Raw genomic sequence first — 15,925 nt, forward strand, 5'->3', positions numbered from 1 at the left:
GCTGTTTGCTGATGATGCTGTGGTGTACGGGAAGGTGTCGTCGTTGAGTGACTGTAGGAGGATACAAGATGGCTTGGACAGGATTTGTGATTGGTGTAAAGAATGGCAGCTAACTAAATATAGATAAATGTAAATTAATGCAGATGAATGGGAAAAAGAATCCCGTAATGTTTGAATACTCCATTAGTAGTGTAGCGCTTGACACAGTCACGTCGATTAAATATTTGGGCGTAGCATTGCAGAGCGAGATGAAGTGGGACAAGCATGTAATGACAGTTGTGGGGAAGGCAGATAATCGTCTTCGGTTCATTGGTAGAATTTTGGGAAGATGTGGTTCATCTTAAAGGAGACCGCTTATGAAACACTAATACGACCTATTCTTGAGTACTGCTCGAGCGTTTGGGATCCCTAAGTGGTCGGATTGAGGAAGGACATAGAAACAGTTCACAGACGGGCTGCTAGATATGTTACTGGTAGGTTTGATCGTCACGCGAGTGTTACGGAAATGTTTCAGGAACTCTGGTGGGAGTCTCTAGAGGAAAGGAGGCGTTATTTTCGTGAATCGCTACTGAGGAAATTTAGAGAACCAGCATTTGAGGCTGACTGCAGTACAATTTTACTGCCGCCAACTTACATTTCGCGGAAAGACCACAAAGATAAGATAAGAGAGATTATGGCTCGTACAGAGGCATATAGGCAGTCATTTTTCGCTCGTTATGTTTGGGCGTGGAACAGGGAGAGAAGATGCTAGTTGTACGAGGTACCCTCCGCCACGCACCGTATGGTGGATTGCGGAGTATGTATGTAGATGTAGATGTAGGTGATGCACCCAGTATATGAAGATACCTAAAGCTAACATGGACTGAATGATTAGCAACACAACCAAAAGAAATGGCTTAACCATAATAAATAAGACGAAATGAGGAATTAACCTACTATCGCCAATCTCGTCCGCAGGGGGTGGAAGACCTGCTATGGCGTCAGGCTGCAGCCTGTTCCTGCTCGCGGTGACTGTGACCGCAGCGGCAGGGACGCCGGCCGACCACTGCCGACCATCATGCCCGCAGCTCCTGCCGCAGCTGTCCGGCATGGTTCGTTGGTGCCGGACGCGGCCCTTGAACGCGACCATCACCGATACGGTAGCAGACTGCTTCAAGAACCCCTCATCATTCAACCAAGGATTTATGATTATCGGTGCCTCATCCGGCTATGTGGACATTGTGCGCGGTGATAGCAAGTGGATGGTCTGTGTAGCAAAAGGCCTCGGACATGGAACTGAGGCGTACTTCGGTGCCGTATGGGATCCGTCGGAAGGGCTCTGTCCGGAAAAGTACACGGCATGGCTCGCCACTTACAATGCACCGCCTTGCTGGCACTATGACTACTCCAGTGCTGAAGGGACGACGATCAACCAACAGCAGGTGAGTAATATTGTATTGAGATCTGTAAAGCTACGTCTGAAAAGTAGCACATATCAATTTTTTTGATGCAGTTACTTAAACACACCGAAGGTCATCTTGTTGTTGTTGTTGTTGTTGTGGTATTCAGTCCGAAGACGGGTTTGACTCAGCTCTCAACGCTTTCCTGTGAAAGTCTCTTCATCTCCAAGTAACTACTGCAGAATCTGCTTACTGCTTTTGAATCTGCTTGCTGTATTCATCTCTTGCTCTCCCTCTACGACTTTTATCCCCCTCCCCCCCCCCCCCCCCCCACACACACACACTCACACACTTTCCTCCAGTACTTAACTGGTGATCCCCTGATGCCTCAGAATGAATTCAGGTTGTGCCACAAATTTCTTTGCTCCCAATTCTGTTCAGTACCTCCTCATTATTTATGATCTACTCATCTAATCTTCAGCATTCTTCTGCAGCACCACATTTCGAAAGCTTCTATTCCCTTGTCGTCTAAACTGTTTATTATTATTCACGTATGGGTTCAACAATCCATCAATCTCGCTTTTGTTGGTTGTTCTTCCTTTCTGTCCAGATTTATTTTATCCATTTAGAATGAAGTCTCTTTCTTTCATCAGACCATGGTGTTCCAGTCCGTTTTCTAACTTCCCTCTGACCAACTTTCCAATCAAATATCTTTTGTCTGAATGTTTTACTATCTTAATGTCTCCCTGAGCTATACCGGCAACTTTAAGATCCTCCTTAATACCAGCGATCCATTTAATTGGCTCAGTTTTGGCCTTACTTCTGTTTTCGTAAAACTCTACTATTTGTTTTGTCAACGTAGTGGATGCCATCCTTTTAATGTGCCCATAAAATTCAAGTCTTCGTTTTCTCACATCACCATGTATTCTTCTCTTTCCTTATTACTTCTCCGCCAATACGTTCCTCAATCAGTAATGTTTGGGCCTAATATTGTCGTAATGCTATTTCTTTCTTTCTTTTGAATTTTTTCGATGCCCCTCTTTCTATTTAAAATTAAAGGTTCTGCTCCATAAAGCCATTCAGGTTTGATTACAGTGCTGTAATGCCTAAGTTTAGTGAATTTAGAAAGTGATTTTTTACTATAAATATTTTGTGTGAATCAGAATGCGGTTGCCATTTTTTAACAGCGATCTTCGTTTGCTGCTTTTCCCGGTCCGTTTTCTTGTATGGTTTTATTTCTCCATATTTCGTGTTCAATAACTCTGGTGCTTGTTTGTTGCGCGTCATACACTCCTGGAAATGGAAAAAAGAACACATTGACACCGGTGTGTCAGACCCACCATACTTGCTTCGGACACTGCGAGAGGGCTGTACAAGCAATGATCACACGCACGGCACAGCGGACACACCTGGAACCGCGGTGTTGGCCGTCGAATGGCGCTAGCTGCGCAGCATTTGTGCACCGCCGCCGTCAGTGTCAGCCAGTTTGCCGTGGCATACGGAGCTCCATCGCAGTCTTTAACACTGGTAGCATGCCGCGACAGCGTGGACGTGAGCCGTATGTGCAGTTGACGGACTTTGAGCGAGGGCGTATAGTGGGCATGCGGGAGGCCGGATGGACGTACCGCCGAATTGCTCAACACGTGGGGCGTGAGGTCTCCACAGTACATCGATGTTGTCGCCAGTGGTCGGCGGAAGGTGCACGTGCCCGTCGACCTGGTACCGGACCGCAGCGACGCACGGATGCACGCCAAGACCGTAGGATCCTACGCAGTGCCGTAGGGGACCGCACCGCCACTTCCCAGCAAATTAGGGACACTGTTGCTCCTGGGGTATCGGCGAGGACCATTCGCAACCGTCTCCATGAAGCTGGGCTACGGTCCCGCACACCGTTAGGCCGTCTTCCGCTCACGCCCCAACATCGTGCAGCCCGCCTCCAGTGGTGTCGCGACAGGCGTGAATGGAGGGACGAATGGAGACGTGTCGTCTTCAGCGATGAGAGTCGCTTCTGCCTTGGTGCCAATGATGGTCGTATGCGTGTTTGGCGCCGTGCAGGTGAGCGCCACAATCAGGACTGCATACGACCGAGGCACACAGGGCCAACACCCGGCATCATGGTGTGGGGAGCGATCTCCTACACTGGCCGTACACCACTGGTGATCGTCGAGGGGACACTGAATAGTGCACGGTACATCCAAACCGTCATCGAGCCCATCGTTCTACCATTCCTAGACCGGCAAGGGAACTTGCTGTTCCAACAGGACAATGCACGTCCGCATGTATCCCGTGCCACCCAACGTGCTCTAGAAGGTGTAAGTCAACTACCCTCGCCAGCAAGATCTCCGGATCTGTCCCCCATTGAGCATGTTTGGGACTGGATGAAGCGTCGTCTCACGCGGTCTGCACGTCCAGCACGAACGCTGGTCCAACTGAGGCGCCAGGTGGAAATGGCATGGCAAGCCGTTCCACAGGACTACATCCAGCATCTCTACGATCGTCTCCATGGGAGAATAGCAGCCTGCATTGCTGCGAAAGGTGGATATACACTGTACTAGTGCCGACATTGTGCATGCTCTGTTGCCTGTGTCTATGTGCCTGTGGTTCTGTCAGTGTGATCATGTGATGTATCTGACCCCAGGAATGTGTCAATAAAGTTTCCCCTTCCTGGGACAATGAATTCACGGTGTTCTTATTTCAATTTCCAGGAGTGTATATTCCGTTTTTTTCGAATGATATTTGTAGCCCTACTTTTTCTGCAACTTCTTTAAGAATTTCAGATTTATTATTTTTTTTTTGAACTGTGGTAATATCGCTAGTTAAAACCGCCATATCGTCTGCAAAGGCGAGGCACTCTACCCTAATATTGCTTGTACCTAACTTGACTGACTGATCTATATTTTAACTCGACTTTTGTTCGCGCCATTCTGTAATTACCTTGTCCAAAAAACAGTTAAACAGTCAATCTCCTTGTGTAACACTAGTCCTTATATCAAATGGTTCAGAAATTTCTCCCATGAATTTAACTTTAGAGCTAGTGTGAGTTAACTTTTCCTTAATCGGTGTTAGAGATTTATATTCTACCCCTTGTTCCTTTACAATTTGGAAAAGAGATTCACGATCAATTGAGTCTCAGGCTTTTTTAAAACAGACAAATGTGCATATAATATTGTTACCAGAAATCCTTTGGTGGCTAAGGATTAGTTTTAAATTAAGAATCTATTCTGGACAGTATCTGTTTGGTCTAAAGTCTGCTTGGTATTCACCAATTTTAGGTTCAAACTGTTCTTGGGCTCGATCAATTAAATATTGCGAGATAATTTTGTATGTGACAGGGAGAAAGAGATTCCTCTGTAATTATTAACATCGGTTCTGCCACCTTTTTTTATGTAATGGATGAATTAGGGTAGTTTTTCAGCTCTCAGCTATTTTCTCTGTTTGCCAGATATGTCCTATTAGTTGAGTAATCTCTTTTATAGTGTTAGGGCCAGCTGATTTTAGTAATTCAGCAGTTACACCATCTTCTCCGGATGCTTTACTGTTTCTAAGTCTTAATTTGCTTAATTATTTCGATTTCGTCAGGTCCTTTTAACTGCTTATAGTTTATGTTACACTTTCATACAAGGCTGCACTCCATACAAATACTTTCAGAAAATATTTCCTGACACTTAAATCTATACTCGATGTTAACAAAGATCACTTCTTCAGAAAAGCTTTTCTGGCCATTGCCGGTCTCTATTTTATATCCTCTCTACTTCAGCCATTATCAATTATTTTGCTGCCAAATAACAAAACGCATCTGCTGCTTTAAGTGCCTCGTTTCCTAATCTGATCGCCTTAGCATAATCTGATGTAATTCCACTACATTCCAATATCCTCGTTTTTCTTTTGTTGATGTTCATCTTATATCCTCCTTTCAAGCCACTGTCCATTCCGTTCAACTGCTCTTCCAAGCCCTTTGCGGTCTCTCACAGAATTACAAAGTCATCAGCAAACCTCAAAGTTTTTATTTCTTCTCCCTGAATTTAATCCCTGCCCAACTTTTTATTTTATTTCCTTCTTTGCTTTTCAATGTACAGATTGAATAACATCGGGAATAGGTTACATTCGTGTCTCACTCCCTTCTCCCCGTAAAAGATAATAGGTAGGACTTGTGGAGCAGGCTGACATAGAAGAAGAAAGTACTGGTAAGACTGAAATACTGCGAAACTAGGAGTACTTCAGATCTGACTGTATGGAAGGACATTGAAAACTGAGTACACAAACGAAGCACAAAATTAAAAATAATTATGTAGGGCAAGCTGCTTAGGAAAATACAATGAATCCGTCATCAGTGGAAGGAATAAGTTGGTGGTAAATATTCTAAGGCACTCACGACAAGCAATGGAGAAAAAAATGGCCCGTTAGATACGTTGCATGGATTTGCGAAGATTTTGGGTGCATGAAGACTTCATATCGACAGAAGACAAGGAAATTACTGCAGATATCTACAAAGATGTACCATTTCTCAGAGAATCGGTACAAGACACGTGAGAGACACGTTGAAGTGTGTTCATAAAACTAATGTAACTACAAGAAATCCAATTAAAGCTTCGTAGAGATTTTTCAGAGGTAACTGAACCATTAAAATTCGACTGTTAAAAGAGATTTATTGAATTTTATCCTGCCGATGCCGTTCTGCTCTGTGCTTGCCATTGTCCTGTCTGTATTTTGCGTGTTGATACCACATAAGAATACGGGTTGGCGCGACTCCGCAGTCTCACATATGCTGTCATGACGTCATGTGCCGACCATTGCACGGATACATATTAACGGTTCTACTTCCTGAGGATATTGAAGTCTGAAACTTTTATAGCCTCTGACGATGTCTCCACCATTAGGCATAGGCACAGAAATGTAATTTGGACTAAGGCGTAACGCTCATAAAACAAAGTACACCAAGGACGTAAATACTAAATGCGAAAGCCTGCACTGTATGATTGGTTAAGTAAGACAAGAATGTACATCACGAAGCACAATATTTCATTAGCAGTAGATATTTTTCGTGGATACTCAAGCAAATACACTTCTCTGAAATTATCAATGCGTTCTTGTTTAGTCTTGCAATATAGTATTAGATATTGTTTCATTATTCAGTATCTCAGTAAATTAATTTTTAATAATATTTTCTATTCTGAAAGTACGAATCCCGCCAGGTTAGCCGAGGGCGCTAATTCGCTGCTACCTGGACCCGAGTAGGCGCGCCAGCCCCGGATCGAATCCGCCCAGCGGACTAACGACAGGGCTGGTGTGCTGGCCAACCTGTAGGTGGGTTTTAGGCGGTTTTCCTCATCTACCTATGTGAATACTGGGCTGGTCTTCACGTCTTGCCTCAGTTACACGACTCGCAGACATTTGGAAACGTTCGCACTATTTCATGGCTTACACTAGACGCAGACAGCTGGGGTACACTACTTCAGCCTGGGGGTGGGGGCTGACAGGGTGGTGACAGGGCGTTTGGCCACCCTCTGATACTAATATCGCCACATCCATAGTATCTTGGTCGATCCCGCTTTGAAGCGGGACAAAGGCCCAAAGAAAATGATGATGATTCTGATTGAAAGAAAATTGTCTTACTAGTTAAATATAGATTCTCATAAGAAACAGTCTGGTTTTGTAGGTTATTAAAATGTAACTTGTGTAGTGTGCAGCATTTGTTACATGTAATGGCAGCTGTTTCAAGTATGCATAAATCAGAAACACATTGTTTAGATTATATTTTACTTCGCTAATGTATATCATACAAAAATATTTTTTTGAATTAACTTTTTCATTCAAGTGGGAATAGTAAGGTCGAGTAATGGTGTAATGTAGTGCGTGTGTGTGTGGGGGGGGGGGGGGGTCGTGCTTTTGAATTGAGAGGGAGTGGGGCGGTTGGCTGTTAAAGACGATGTGTGGGCAAAGTTTTGTTGAGCTGAGAATGGTTCAAATGGCTCTGAGCACTATGGGACTTAATATCTGAGGTGATCAGTCCCCTAGAACGTAGAACTACTTAAACCTAACTAACCTAAGGACATCACACACATCCATGCCCGAGGCAGGATTCGAACCTGCGATCATAGCAGTTGCACGGTTCCGCACTGAAGCGCCTAGAACCACTCGCCCACAACGGCCGGCAGCTGAGAATGGTATGGCGTTAGGGTAATCCTGTGGGAATGGGGGGTGAGCACTTTCTGTACTTTCGCCAGAACCCCTATGATTGCACTGACATACACTAAATGAGCTAAGATATCCGGACAGCTATTAGTGGACATTATATGCGGTGTGTCCCCCATTCACCACTGTGACACCCTGAATTCTGCTGGCGACGCATTCAGTGAGGTATCTGAATACCTGTGGAGTAACGGCAGCACAGTCTTCCTCAAGACCCAAAACCAGAGAAGGTAGTGATGTGGGTCTGGAGCGAAGTCGACGTTCTAACACATTTCCAAAGTGTTCCATTAGGTTCAGGTCGGGTCTCTGCACAGGCCATTCCATTTGAGGAATGTTAGTGCCGACAAACCATTGCCTCGCACATGTCGCCTTATGACAAGGTATATTGTGATGCTAATACAAACATCGTATCCTAATTATGCCTCTACTGTACGCAAGTATACAGTGCTTCAAATGTGTTCATATCCTTCCGCATTTAGCGTTCTCTTAAGCGCAACTATGAGACTACACTCTAACCACGAAAAACGCCCCCTTACCGTAACATGCTCCACTGCTGACATAACACAGGGTGGCAGGTAACATTCTCCAGGCATTCGCCAAACCCAAACCCTTCCATCGGTTTGCCACAGGGTATAGCGCGATCCAACACTCCAAATCACACGTTTCTAATCCAACCACTGTCCAGCGGCATTGTTTTCTGGACCACCTCGCGCGTCGCTTAGCACTGACAGTAGAAATGTGTGGCTTATGCTGCTCGACCATTGTATCCCATTCTTGTTAACTTCCCATGCACAGTCATTGTACTAATCGGACCGCTGGTAGCACTTTGTAACTCACGAGTATTCCTTCCGCTGATTTCATATGAATTTTTTACTACCACCATCCTTAATGGTCGACGGTCCCTGACCGTCTCTTCATATAATGCCTGGTCCTGTTTAGCCGCGTATGTGCCTTCACGTGTACACTTCGCATTCATGTCACCAGCAGTCACCTTGGAGCAGGTTTAGAAGGATTGAAGAGTCACTGATAGACTTGTTGCCGAAGTGACATCCAATGACTGATCCGCGTTCGAAGTTACGCTTCTCTGCTTGCAACGAAATAGTCCCCGCCTCCTGTTATACGGCGGGTCAGTTCCGCATTACGTAAGGGTGTTCGAATAGTTTCTTCCTTACAGTGCCGTTGTTCGCTGCATTAGGGACTGCGAGATTAATGTCGAGCAATTTATAAATCAAGCGAAAGCATACCTGTGCTGTTGCCTTTTTTTTTTTTTTTTTTTTTTTTGAGTGAACAGCATAACGATAAAACAGAGGAGGAGCTAACATTTACCACAAACGAAGTGCCCCTTTCACTACAGTGTCACCACTTTTTGATCGCACCATTTATTCTTGATATCAGTCTAATAGTCGGATGGTATTATTGAAATTATTATAAGAAACATGGTATTTACATCTGCATGGATACTCTGCAAATCACATTTAAGTGCCTCTCAGAGGGTTCGTCGAACCACCTTCACAGTTCTCTATCATTCCAGTCTCGTATAGCGCGCGGAAAGAACGAACATTATATCTTTCCGTACGAGCTCTGATTTCCCTTATCATGGTGATCGCTTCTTCCTATGTAGGTCGGCGTCAACGAAATGTTTTCGCATTCGGAAGAGATAGTTGGTGATTGAAATTTCGTGAGAAGATTCCTCCGAAACGAAAAACGTCTTTGATTTTATAATGTCCATCACAAATCCTGTATCATTTCAGTGACACTCTCTTCCCTCTTTCGCGGTAATACAAAACGTGCTGCCCTTCTTTGAATTTTTTCGATGTACTCCGCCACTCCTATCTGGTTAGGATCCCACACTGCGCAGCGGTGTTCTAAAAAGAGGACGACAAGGGTAGTGTAGGCAGTCTCCTTAGTAGACCTGTTACATTTTCTACGTGTCCTGCCAATAGACCGCAGTCTTTGGTTAGCCTTTCCCATAATATTTTCTACGCGCATCTTGCCATTTCGCTGCATAAACAGCGTTTAAACTACATTTGACAGATAAGTGATGTTCCCACGAGCACCTCAGTAACGTTTCCAGGTCTTTTGTGCACTTTGTGCGTGTAAATAACTTTTTTTTTAGACAACATTCTGTGCTGTGGAAGTAGTCTGGTTAGGGTAGCATTACATCACTCGGGCATTACGTGTGACCTCTTGCTTGGCGCGACACCGTGACCTGACCCAGTGAACCAAACAGTTCTCATTGTTCACATCGCGTCAGGCATGCCATTCTTGTCAAGCACGATGCGATGGATATGAGCCAATAAAATTTAGCGCAACCATTAAGCAAATATCAGAACTTGCCCGTCTGTGCAGTCTAATAATCCAGACTTTAAACGTACTCAGATGTGTAGCACCATGCATAGCCAAAAACAAAATATTAGACTTGCAGGGCCTCGGCTACATGTACATCTACATTTATACTCTGTAAACCACTGTGAAGTGTATGTCAGAGGGTACGTCCCATTGTATCAGAAGAGTTTTTTCCGATTCTATTCACGTATGGAGTGCGGGAAGAGATTGTTTACTCGCTTCTGCACTTGCTGTAATTAATCTTATCTTTTCTCGATTGTCACTAGGGCGGGTACACTTCGGAGGTTGCAGTATATTCCAAGAATTTTTATTTAAAGCCGGTTCTTGAAACTTTCGGGATAGTTTACGTACATCTTCAAGAGACTGCCAGTTCAATTTCTTCAGCATCTCTGTGACACGCTCTCAAGGATCAAACATATCTGTGACCATTTGTGCTACCCTTCTCTATATCTGTTCAGTATCCCCCGTTAGTCGTAACAAAACCCTATCATTTCGCATCGAGCTACGTTGTGTGTTTTGCCACATAAAATTGTCACTTATAGAATTTCTTCCTGTACAGGCTGCTGCACTTCTGGCAAATGAGATATACAGATGTACACACTGCAGTTTTGGCAGTACCGAAAATTCAACTCTGGGGAACCAAGTTTTGGCAGAGGAAAGGTAAGTATTCTATTTAGTGTACAATGATTTGACGATCTAATTTTTGGTAACTGTTGCTCCAATGTTTCGTGGTATCTTTGTTACTAAATATGCTTTTCTTATTTTGTAGTTACACGTATGTTATAATCAATGATGGAAGCCCTCAGGTGTTTCGCTATTTGTCTTGCAATGGGAATGATACTCAGAACTTCCCAACCCTGAAAGCGATGAACGTCAAAGAATTCACATGCGAAGAGTGCCACGAGTGGATTAAGGTCGCCTCTGATTGCGAAACAGGACAGAAACAAGGTAAGCTTTAGAACGTTTCTTGCGTAATTTACTTTAAACTGAAAGGTATTTTCTTAGTTACTTACTCAGCTCACGGCAGGACGTTGGTGAGTGTTGAGTGCCGTATTCCAGGCAACGTGTGTGATGGAGCAGTTTTTAAGAGACTGAACTATTATTCGGGGATAGTGTAGTTCAAATACATATTAGACAGTCCTGACTTAGGTTTTCTGTTGGTCCATAAATTCACTTCAGACGACTACCAGGATAGTTTTTTTAAACAGGTTGTGGTCGCTTCCTCTAATCTCCTTCTTAAAACTGTACGAGTAGACTATAATGACCTAAGTGAATTTGAAACTCTAAATACTTCCGACTTGCCTTTACGATTCGAGGCCTTATGTTGGATGTCTATAATATAGTATTCTGTTCCCAAAAGCCGTATTAAAATTGGTATCAAAATTTGTACGATTCACAAATCCTTCCCACTTAATGACAGTCAAGCAAAATAGTTCCTCGTGTAGCTCTGCCTACTTTGCTTTGCATTTTACTATCGAGCCCCAGTGAACGAGTCCAATATCAAACATCAGTGATTCTTACTTCGTTTGGCTAATGCATCGACTTCTCTAGAAATGTGAATGAATGGTTCAAATGGCTCTGAGCACTATGGGACTTAGCATCTGAGGTCATCAGCCCCCTAGAACTTAGCACTACGTAAACCGAACTAACCTATGGACATCACATACATCCATGCCCGAGGCAGGATTCGATCCTGCGACCGTAGCGGTCGCGCAGCAGTTCCAGACTGAAGCGCTTAGAACCGCTCGGCTACATCATCCGGCTGAACGAATGGTATAACTATTAATTAGGCGACTAGTTTCGAACATTACAGGTTTATTTTCAAGCCTGGCCTACTAGTCTGCACTGAAAGTGCCTGAGCTTAGTAACAAACATTGAGTAACAACACATGTTGTATAAATGTTTGAAGGATGAATGCTTCAATCCACACATGCCTGCTGATTTTGACTTGGTAATAGGCACGTGTGAATTGTGGCATTCATCCTCCAAACATTTATAGAGCATGTGTTGCGACTCTATGTTCATTATTAAGATCAGGCACTATCAGTGCAGCTTCAGTAAGCTAGGATTAAAAATGAACCTGTAAGTTTAGAAATTAATCGCCTAATAAGTACTGTAGTTGTTGACAGAACCACTACTAAACGTCCGCGGCTCGTGGTCGTGCGGTAGAGTTCTCGCTTCCCACGCCCGGGTTCCCGGGTTCAATTCCCGGCGGGGTCAGGGATTTTCTCTGCCTCGTGATGACTGGGTGTTGTGTGCTGTCCTTAGGTTAGTTAGATTTAAGTAGTTCTAGGGGACTGATGACAATAGATGTTAAGTCCCATAGTGCTCAGAGCCATTTGAACCGTTACTAAACGCTTTAAGTAATTTAAATGAAGTTGTTGTTCCTTGTCAACGAAATGTTGAAACGGAAGAACATCTCTAAAGACCACAGTGACATCATCCGTCGTTTTTTTTCTCGGAAAAACGATGTTATTAAATCTGCTCCTGGCGGATCGAGAAGGCGATGGGGTAGGGAGGGGGGAGAGGGACTTAAACAATCTTGACTTCTCCTGAGCTTCATTGCAGTTACTTATCGTGGCTGGTAAGGTTTTAACTTGCTTATGGAGGTCTTAATTTTCCTACTCATAAGTTCTTAACTCGTTCTGACCCTATAGCGTTTCTGTCTGACGTCGTAAAGGAAGTTGGTCACTTGTGCTAAGTATAAAATCCAAGATGAACATTTGTAAACGCCCAAGATGGCCACTAAGTTTAAAATCCAAGATGGCAATCCTCAACTCAAGCTGAATAATAATAAAAAAAAAACAGTCATTTGAAAGTATTGACCCTACCCAATGTTTATTATTATTATCATTGTGTGTAAGTGCATACGTATTCACAGTTTACTTCTCCCTCAGCAAAACTACTGTCTGTTACATTGAAGCAACTTGTAGAACTGTTTCCAGTCAAGTTTCCTAAAGCATTGGCTGATAGTCCTTGATTAACCACCACGTATAGCGTCTACACCAACCAGTAAGTCACCGTCGTTACACAGTGCACCTGATACATTGGAACAGAAATCGAATCAGCATCCAGAATCATTTCGAGATTTTGAGTTTCCACTATCACTGCACGTCGGTATTACTCGCTGAATTGTTTGCATTGCATTGTGCACCTATGAATGTGGTGTTATTCTCTGCAACGTACAAGCTGAATGGAAGAGATAGTAAATGAGCCATAGTAGGCTTGTCATGAGATCACGAGATCAACGTATTGGCAATTTTTGAAAATCCGCTATTTGATAACGTGGAAGTATTACTAACCGACTATGAATGGAGTCACTTATGCCCGAATTCAATACAAACAACTGCAGTGTTCAACGTTCGAGTGGTACTGGACTGCCATAAAATGTGTGTTGACTACCACCCATGAAGAGTGAAAATATACAACACCGAGAATGCCGTGCAGTGCAGTCACTGTCATGAATCTACATTCAGAAACGCCATCCAGAGCACTGTGGACGAGCATCTTGAGTGGAAGCCTTCGATTTATGGATTTTATGGCGATCCATCAGAGCACTTCAGAAGTAGTCTTTGATACGAATTTCGGCGCGTCTTTTCTTTCAGTATGCAGTATGTGCAATGCATCAGCATCACTGGCTGATGGTAGTGGATAACTATGTGCGTATTTGAACTTATTTGTAGGTGCCCTAGGAGTCTTTTGGAGTGTTCAAATGGTTCAAATGGCTTTGAGCACTAAGGGACTTAACATCTGAGGTCAATAGTCCCCTAGAACTTAGAACTACTTAAACCTAACCAACCTAAGGACATCACACACATCCATGCCCGAGGCAGGATTCGAACCAGACTGAAGCGCCTAGAACCGCTCGGCCTCGCCGGCCGGCTTTTGGAGTGTCATATGTGAATAAAATCTTCCAGGTTTTTCAAGCCGGGATATTGTGAACAACATATTGCAAACACGCAGACATCTGTTGAAACACCGAAGAAAATGAAAGTAGGCCGAAACAACGTAGTGGTGAGTCTGGACTGTGTGTCACTTTTTACGAGGGTGCCGGCACAAGACATGCTGGATCTTCTGGATCATCAGTTTCCACCTCGAATTATCAAGTTTTTCCTTCAGTTTATAACGACAACGTGCTTCATGTATCGCGAATAATATTATGAAATGACGGATGGCACAGCGATGGGATCACCACTGTCTACCACAGACCACTTTGAGGAGAAAGCTCTGAACTCCCATCTTGGTTCGTAAGGTACGCCGATGACACCTTCCTAATAAGGCCTGACGGTAAAAATGAACTACAGCAGTTCGTCGATCAGATATCCCATAGAGATGGAAAAGGATTACAAGCTATCTTCTATGTTTTAGTTGAGCAGTAGGCATGAGGCCGGCTTGGACATGCAGTGTACAGGAATTCAATGCACTCTGATCTGTGCTTGAACGCCAATAGTTTTGAACATCCTATACACAAGAAAGCGGTCTTGAATACGTTAGTATACCTAGCAAAAATTATTTCTGACGACGTCCGCCTACATTCTCAGTTCAGCACTTGAGACAAGTGTTCAGAGAGAATGGTTATAACAAGAAAGAGACTGAAAACGTTTTCAGGTGCCACCGAAGTAGGGCGCCATTTGAATCGGCAGAAGAGGCCAAGCCGGCTACTTTCCTTGTAGGCTGTGGGGCAAAAAGCAGCAAGTCTCTTGCAAACGCTGCAACATCTTTACATTTCAAACAAATCGCACAGTTATGGAGCGTCCTACCGAGAAAAAGCGACATACTAGGAAAAGGGGAAAAGGGAGCTTGACAAGTCGACCATAGCTCAGCATCGCCTGGAAAACGAACACAGATTACAGCTTGATAAGCCGAGAGTATTGGCTGATCCATCAGCATAAATTTAACATAGACCTGGAGTACAGATTTAGTAGGGCGTGGGAGCGGGCTTTGGGTATCGAAAGGAAGCAAAGACGGATGCTTGACGCTTATAGGCAGTTTCGAATGTGTCGTTGGTCCCTCGCGCTACTGGACGCCACTCGGTCCAGCGGCGGGCTGGAGCTGCCATGAGCTTACCAGCTCACATTCTGCGTTCGCGTCGTTTCTGTCCTCTCTGACTGCAGCCAGATCCTGCAGTCGTACCTGTATAAGTGGAAAACCGTGCCAGCTCCTGCAGTCAGTGGTTTTTACTCCTGACGACGGTGGCGGAGATAGTCATCGAAAGCTCGAGAATTTTATTCGAATAAGCTTGAAAACTGAGAAGACTTTGTTTGTACGCTGTTCTGTATGAAACCAAATTTATAAAACGAATAATAAATTGCTTATATCTCTTTATTGTAGTCATCCTTCATCAAATTGTTGCAACTATGATTACTGAAATACAAAGGGCAATTAGACTGATTTACATGTTCAGTAATCCAGCTGAGTTATGTCTCAAGGAGGAACTGGAAATATTTACCTATGGCCAGGAACAAGTAGAAGAACTGTGGCTCAAATTTAAATAAATGATTCTCCATGGACATTTTACACGAGATGAAACTTAACAGTTCAGCTGTTGCAGTGTCAGACTCCCACAAGTGACCTGCTTCGCCACTTTGAACCGAAATTTCCTGCCAGTTTATATTCAGCACTGCTTAACTCCTGGATGATAAACTTGAGACGTGATGCCCGCAGTCTACGAATGTACAGAGACACCTGAGGCATCTCAGTACAAATAACAGACGGGTATAGAAGTCTCTGTGCAGGTTACTACGTTCAGGGTGACGGCATAGGTATATTGTTACCCTTCTAAGTGGTTCGCTGTGTCAAATTCCTGACGTCTGAATTACATGTTTGTGCATACCTAAGTGCGTTTTCTTGTTGCTGAATGTAGGTCAGCTATAAAAAGTACAGGAAATTTCACAAATATCAAGCAGGTCCGAACGCATTCTGGCAATCGTATTCATGACACTAGTGTAAATGGACTCAAAACTGTACTTGTATCTCCACGTCCCACATCGCGGATAGCAATACTGCATTGT

The 15,925-nt window shown here is 43.9% G+C and overlaps 1 protein-coding gene across 1 annotated transcript in view; it reads left to right on the forward strand.

Moving 5' to 3' along the window:
• LOC124594588 overlaps positions 1–15,925 on the forward strand; it is a 265,908-nt gene that overhangs the window by 46,936 nt on the left and 203,047 nt on the right. Inside the window, exons 2-4 of the mRNA XM_047132961.1 lie at positions 959–1,421; positions 10,474–10,574; positions 10,684–10,862. Of these exons, the coding sequence (XP_046988917.1) occupies positions 975–1,421; positions 10,474–10,574; positions 10,684–10,862 (727 nt within the window). The 5' untranslated portion in view covers positions 959–974. The remainder of the gene's footprint in view (positions 1–958; positions 1,422–10,473; positions 10,575–10,683; positions 10,863–15,925) is intronic.

Source organism: Schistocerca americana, chromosome 2 (assembly GCF_021461395.2).
Source record: "Schistocerca americana isolate TAMUIC-IGC-003095 chromosome 2, iqSchAmer2.1, whole genome shotgun sequence".
Taxonomy (NCBI): Eukaryota; Metazoa; Arthropoda; class Insecta; order Orthoptera; family Acrididae; genus Schistocerca; species Schistocerca americana.